Source organism: Mus pahari, chromosome 16, assembly GCF_900095145.1.
Source record: "Mus pahari chromosome 16, PAHARI_EIJ_v1.1, whole genome shotgun sequence".
NCBI lineage: Eukaryota > Metazoa > Chordata > Mammalia > Rodentia > Muridae > Mus > Mus pahari.
The window spans coordinates 43,813,458-43,820,634 of record NC_034605.1 but is presented as its reverse complement, the minus strand read 5'-3'; the positions used below and the strand labels follow the sequence as shown (position 1 = coordinate 43,820,634).

General features: G+C 44.5%; 1 protein-coding gene across 1 annotated transcript in view; it reads right to left on the bottom strand.

The window, feature by feature from the left end:
- Positions 1–6,957, bottom strand: part of Gcnt2 (glucosaminyl (N-acetyl) transferase 2 (I blood group)) — a 108,609-nt gene extending 101,652 nt beyond the window's left edge. The window contains exon 1 of the mRNA XM_021215492.1: positions 5,656–6,957. Within this exon, the coding sequence (XP_021071151.1) occupies positions 5,656–6,574 (919 nt within the window). The 5' untranslated portion in view covers positions 6,575–6,957. The remainder of the gene's footprint in view (positions 1–5,655) is intronic.
- Between the last annotated feature and the right edge of the window lie 220 nt (positions 6,958–7,177).

Below are 7,177 nucleotides of genomic sequence, written 5' to 3'. Positions count from 1 at the left end.
CGACTCCTCTGTCTCCTGCGTGAGATACGAGTCGGCCCGAGGCCTCGTTAAATAAAGTACCTCATGTAAATTACAGCAAGGTGTTATTCGAATTTTCTGGGGACCCAAGAGAGTTCCGGACCAGAGGGAGTTCCCTCATTGGGGTCTTACATAACCTATCCTCTCCTAGGCTTTGCTTTCCAATAACCATGAAGTCAACAGCTCTGCTCCACTGTTCACCTCTGACCATAATGCTCTCTCTTCTCACAGACCCAGAAACGACAGATCCAAGAGACTGTGGGCTAAAACCTCTGAGGTAAGAGTGGCCCAAAGGCAGGTCCATGGGGGCATTTTCTCGACTGGTGATTAATGATGGATGTCGGAGGGTCCAGCCCAGTGTAGGCAGTGCCACCCCTTGGCAAGTGTAAGAAAGCTGGGTTGCAAGCCACGGAGAACAACCCAACGGCCAGGGTTCCTCCGTGTTCTCTGCTTTGGGCCCTGACTTTGGTGGTCCTGCCTTTGATTCCCCTTGATAACGGGCTGCAATCTAGAAGCAGGATAAACCTTTTCCTTCCCAGCGGACATCATGAAAATAACTATTCTGCACAATCACTGTTTTAAAGTGTGCTGTTTTACATTGTGAGGTGATACTGTTTTTTTTTTGTTGTTGTTGTTGTTGTTTGTTTTGTTTTGTTTTTTTGATCCCTTGGGAGGCAGGGGGCAGGTGCATAGCTGTGTGTTCCAGGCTTCGCAGTGAGAGCTGTCCCCAAACTGAACAACCATGACAACACAGTAAAAATACAAATAAAGACCTGTGTTTTGTCACAGCAACAGAAAGCTGACTCGCATGGATGGTGCAAATTAAGTAGAAACTATTGGCCATTTTTGAAGAGGGTAATGCTAGGGGACACCGTGACCCATGAAACTAACCCACCCTAAGTTCCCAATTAGGAGTGAAATCAGGGGTGGAGCCAATCAACTCAGAGGATCAGTAGCCCAGAGGGGGAACCGCAGGCAAATGGTCAGAAGCCTAGAGGAAAAGGAACAAGTGAAGGAGCCCGGTGTGCATGCTTACTGGTAGTTCTTTTCCCTAATAAGAAGTCAGGCACTCACACTCCATAGCACAGTGGGCTAAAAGTTAAACATCACCCTGTCGTGCACTGGATTAAAGAGGACTGGGTAGGGGTTAGTCAGGTGGGAGAAAGGTAAGCAAGGAGTGAGATTTAGAGCTGAGAAAAGAAACCAATTCCGGCTGGAGAGATGGCTCAGAGGTTAAGAGCACCGACTGCTCTTCCGGAGGTCCAGAGTTCAATTCCTAGCAACCACATGGTGGCTCACAACCATCTGTAATGGGATCTGATGCCCTCTTCTGGTGTGTCTGGTGTGTCCTCATATACATAAAATAAATAAATCTTAAAAAAAAAAAAAAAAAAAAAAAAGAGCCAGGCAGAGGTGGTGCATGCCTTTGATCCCAGCACTTGGGAGGCAGAGGCAGGTGGATTTCTGAGTTTGAGGCCAGCCTGGTCTACAGAGTGAGTTCCAGGACAGCCAGGGCTACACAGAGAAACCCTGTCTCAAACAAAACACTGCTTGTGGACGTTGTACATCGTGGTGCGCACTAGGCTCCGCACCACGATGTACAACGTCCATTTGGTTTCCCTTGGTTTGCTTATATGACTGCCCACCAGGGAACCAAAAAAAAAAAAAAAAAAAAAAAAAAAAAGAAAGAAAGAAAGAAAAAAAAGGTCCAGATTTAATTCGTGAATCATGGAGAGAAGTCAGGGTGTTGCCTGTAGTTTCCAGGATGGGAAAAGACTAAGGGCCATATGTGTGTCCAACCCAGGGGGTTCCTCTACAGTACTCCTCAGCCTCTGCCTTCCAGGATTTGCTTAGTGTCACACAACTGCCCGCTGTATTTCCAGTGCCTCTGCTTCTGCCAGCTCCTGTCTACTGACCCCAGACCTTTTTTCCCCTCACTATGGTGTTTGGCCTTTCTTTAGTGACAAGGCTTGTCATTAAGACACTTAAGGTCTTTTTCAGATTGAACATCTTTTTGTTTATTTTGGTCCTTTCCAAGAAAAAAAAAAAACAGTGAGGAGTTTGGTTTTGGTTTTTGTCTTTTAAATCTTGGCTGCTCTCCAGGGAGCAATTCTTTACAGCTTAGTGGCAAACCTGAGTCTATGTCATAGTGTAAGTGATGTGGAAGGAAGACCCCCCCCCCCCCGGCTTTCACCTTTCCTATTTTGGTCACTGTTAGTAGGACGAACTGGGCACAATGGTACATATCTGTAATTCCAATACTGAGGACGTGGAGGCAGGATGATTGCTGAAAATTTAAGGCTAGCCTGGACTACATAGCAAAATCCTCTCAACAAACATAGAAAGGGAGGAAGGGAGGAAAGGGAAGGAAAAGAAGCAGAAGCAGACTCAGAAGAGGAGGAGGAGGAGGTGGAGAAGGAGCAGGAGGAGGAGGAGGATTTTTTTTTTTTTAAGATTTATTTCTTTATTATATGTAATTACACTGTAGCTGACTTCAGACACTCCAGAAGAGGGCATCAGATCTTGTTAAGGATGGTTATGAGCCACCATGTGGTTGCTGGGATTTGAACTCTGGACCTTAGGAAGAGCAGTCAGGTGCTCTTACCCGCTGAGCCAGCCCCCTCTTTCTGTTCTAAGACCATAGCCCCAGCAGTAGAGCTCTGCTCACTCATTCCAATGTAAGTGCAGTTCTCTTAAGCTCCAACGATGATCATATGCATATCACATGTTGAATGTCCAAACTAAAGAAACTCTAATCTAATCAGAACGTTGATCACAGTTACCTGTGCCCCTCTTTAGACAGGGTCTCATTATGTAGCTCAGGCTGGCTTATAACTCATTATATAGACCAGGCTGGTCTTGAACTCACAGAGATTTACCTGCCTCTGCCTCCTGAGTGCTGGAGTTAAAGGTGTTGCCACCACCAAGGCCACCTCTAGTTGCTTTTCATGAACTGTGTCTCAACTGTTATTTTGAACTGAATTAAAATAGAACTGACTGAATGCACTGTAAACAATTTGAGATTAGTGGAATCTTCTGGAACTTAGAAATGAAGGTAGAGAAGGTAGAGATCATTCAGGAACAACTGATACCTAATAGAAAATAGAGTTGAAAAGATGAGTCTCAAGAGCTGGGCAGTGCTGGCACATGCCTTTATTTCTAGCATACAGGAGTTAGAGGCAGGCAGATGTCTGAGTTTCCAGGCCAGCCTGGTTTACAAAGCAAGTTCCAGCATACCCAGGACTACACAGAGAAACTCTGTTTCAAACAAAACAAAACAAAACACAAAAAGACCGGGCTCAGGAGACTCGGGTTATTTATCACTGTGTCTTCACTACTGAGAGGGGAAAGTGTAGTCTAATTGTTTCAAATGTCTTTTCCTCTGCAGAGGAGGCCCTGGTCTAGAACTCCTTTCAGTTTTTGTCTGTGTTTCTAACCGGATTCCAGAAAAAAGAAACAGCCTAGGCTGGTCTTGAACTCTTGGCCTCACTCAGAGTGACCTTGAGTTCCTGATCCTTCTGTTCCCAAATGCTGGGATTATAGGCCCGGGGCCATGATGACCAACCTGCTTCCCATTTAAAAAGATGGGAACGGGGGCAAAAATACCTGTCACCTCTCAAATATTATTAATAATATCGAGTTTTAATTTTATTCCCTTTTCCAATAAATATTTAGTTCTTAACTTTAACTATATGTATGGGTGCATTATCTGTGTGTGAGTGAGGTGTACATGGGTACCAGAAGAGGGCATCAGATCCCCTGCAGTTATGGGCAGTTGTGAGCCACCTGATGTGTTAGGACCTGAACTAGGGTCCTCTGCAAGAGCAGTATGAGCTATTAATTGCTGAGCCATCCCTCCAACGCCATAATGTCTGTCTGTCTGTCTGTGTCTGTCTGTACATATGTACGTATGGACAGAATCTCACTGTGGTCCTGGATGGCCAGGTGCTCATTATGTAGGCTGGGCTGTCCTTGAATATAAAGAACTCTGCTTGCCTTTTTCCTCCCCCCCCCCCAATCCAGGAGTTAATGATGTGAGTCACCTTTCCCTGCCTCATAAAGGTGTTAATTTAAAATAGGTATTAGGTGTAAAGAAAACATACGTCTAGGATGGGTCTTTGGGCCCAGAGCTAGGTAGATCAACAAAACCAAACCACACAAGGAAGATTCACCCTGACTCTGCTAAGCCATTTCCCCATCAGCTATAAAACAGTCTTAAGCCCTACCTCCCAGTCTGTGAGGAGAATTTCTGTGACTTTTTTTTTTTTTTTTTTTTTTACTTTAACAGCAATGGAATATACATACAAAATGGAAAGAAAGTACTTAGCCCTTTATAAAGTGGAATCTGGTCACTTGTAGCTACATGGATGAATCAGGAAGCTATTGTGCAAATGGAACAAAGTCGAACACTGAAAGGCAAAACACTACGATCTAATGACTACCTGGACTCTATGCAAAGCAACGATGACAGAAAAAGGAGTTGATAAGAGAGTGGACTGGGGTCTGTGGGGAGGGAACAGACAGCGGCTGACCAAAGGCTACAAGACTCCAGACAGGCAGAGGACTAGGTCAGAGAGTACCACACAGCAGGGTGACTGCACTTCAGGAAGACAGCAATTTTCAAGAGACCTGCAACCCCAAGAAAGTGACAGGCAAGCAAAGTAAGCTAAATGGCTTGTCAATCATTCCATCCTGTTTGCTAGCATCAAGGCACATTGTATTCACCATGGTTTTCGAATAAAACCAGTAATTAAAAAAAAAAAATCAACAAATAAATATTCCACACTCTAAAGCTACCACTTGAAACTGCCAAGATATTTTTTTAAAAAGACTTATTTTACTTATTTTATGTATATGAGTCCTCTGTAGCTGTCCTCAGCCACACCAGAAGAGGGCATCAGATCCCATGACAGATGGTTGTGAGCCACCATGTGGTTGCTGGGATTTGAACTCAGGACCTCTGGAAGAAGAGTCCGTGCTCTTAACCACTGAACCATCTCTCCAGACCCAAATGTTTGTTATGTTAAATTATTGTTTTTAACCACAGGGCATGGTGTCACATGCCATTAATCCTAGCACTCAGGAGGCAGAGAGAGTTGGATCTCCAAGTTAGAGGCCAAACTATTCTACAGAGTGTATTCCAGAACAAAACAGCCAGAGCTGTACAGAAAAAGCCTGTCTTGAAAAAAATAAAAATTACCACTTTTTTCAAGAAGCCTATTCAGCATCAATTATGTCATATATATTAATGAAAACGAAGACAGACACAGTGGCTCATCTGAAATCTCTGTAATCCCAGATATCCAGGAAGTCATGACAGCTCTGGAGTTCCAGGATAGCCTGGGCTGGACACAGCAAGACAAAGTCTCTTAAAAAAAAAAAAAAAAGAAAAAGAAAAAAGAAAAGCAGCCGGGCATGGTGGTGCACGCCTTTAGTCCCAGCACTCGGGAGACAGAGGCAGGTGGATTTCTGAGTTGAGGCCAGCCTGGTCTACAAAGTGAGTTCCAGGACAGCCAGGGCTATACAGAGAAACCCTGTCTTGAAAAATCAAAATAATAATAATAATAATAATAATAATAATAATAATAATAGCATTGAGACAAAGATTTCATCATAAGAGAAACAAAATATACATACCAGGGATCCTATTGAGTGTCACCCAGAAGTGCTCATCGGGACTATAGGTGTCCTTGGACCAGGAGATTAAGTCCACTGAACGCTGGTCTTTGAGGACAAAGTTAGCAAACTCCCGTGTGAGAGCCACATACGCAGTGCCGAAGTAAATGGTCAGGTTGTGAGGAGGGGGTTTTTTTAATCTTGCTGTATTGTACACGTAAGGATTTTTATGGTCTAACAGCTCCTGGTGGACATACTTGGTCCTTCCAACTACATGTGCAGGAGGCAGAACCCCTGGAGTGAGATTCTTCCCAAAAAACCCTTTCAGGTACTGAATTATTTCTTTGTTGGTTTTCAGAGGAAAGTCCTGCCCACAGGCATTGAGGACATATTTCCAGGGGACCTTGGAGGCCACCAGATCTTTCATGCAGTTCAGATCAGCCTGGAGCCTGGAGAAGCCACCATAGACCACCGGCTCCATCCTAGAGGCCAGGAAGGCATTGGGGAAACAGCTTAGTAACCGCCGCACCGCTTCTTTGAAGGTGTCTGTCGCCTTACTATCCACGTGCACACAGTAGACGTTCTGGGGCATGTAAATGGCCCTGAAGAGTCTCTCAAAAGTGTCATAATCTTTGTGGATAGTAAGTGTGAAAGCCAGAGGGAAGCTGGCTTCTTCTTCCGAGAGAGTCTCTGTTATGTAGTGGTTTTGAACCTTGTACTCGGGGCAGGTGAAGTTTTCCAGGGTGGTTTTCCGTGGGCTGTCCACTGTATAAAAACTCTCCCCACTGAACATTTGAAAACAGACTTCTGCTAAGACTGAAATATTGGAAACCGCCCTCGGGAAATGATTGTTCTTCCATAATTTTCTATTGTAAATAAACATAAGCGTCAAGGCAGCAATAAGAGATAGGCTGAAAAGACTGTACTTCCAAGAGCCCATCTTCCAAAAGCAGGAAACGAGCCAGGTGTCTTTAGAGTCAGGATTAGAGCAAAGCTTCTTTTAACTTACGTTTTCCCCAGGTCCCAATGTCATCCCACATGGATGTATCATTCCACGCACAGATGCGGCTCTGATGAGCACAAGCTCCTTGCTCCTGTCTTCTCTCCCTTCCCTTTTCTTAGCTTGCATCTATTTCCTTTTTTACATTGACAGACTTCCAAAGCAGATCCATTGCCCAGCCTCTAAGTAACTTATAACCAATTACCACACATAAACGCCCCACCCCAGGGAGGTTCCAGAGGCCAATGACCCTACCCGTCCTCTGGGGAAAATCACTATCAGTGACCTTTGGGCCAGGCATCGCTCTGGAACCCAGCCTCTTCTCGAAGTGGAAGGCTGTTAACTGTGCCTGCTACTTGGCTTCCTGTTAATCATTGCATTCAAATGACTCGGTTTGTTTGCTTAACCAGCTCTGCCCCAGCTAAAAGCTTCAATTTGGAACATGTGAATACTGCCTGGAGAGAGACTCTGTCAATAAAAAAAAAAAAAAACAAAAACAAAAAAAAACGGGCGTGCTTGACAATAAATTGCTTTACCCGGCCT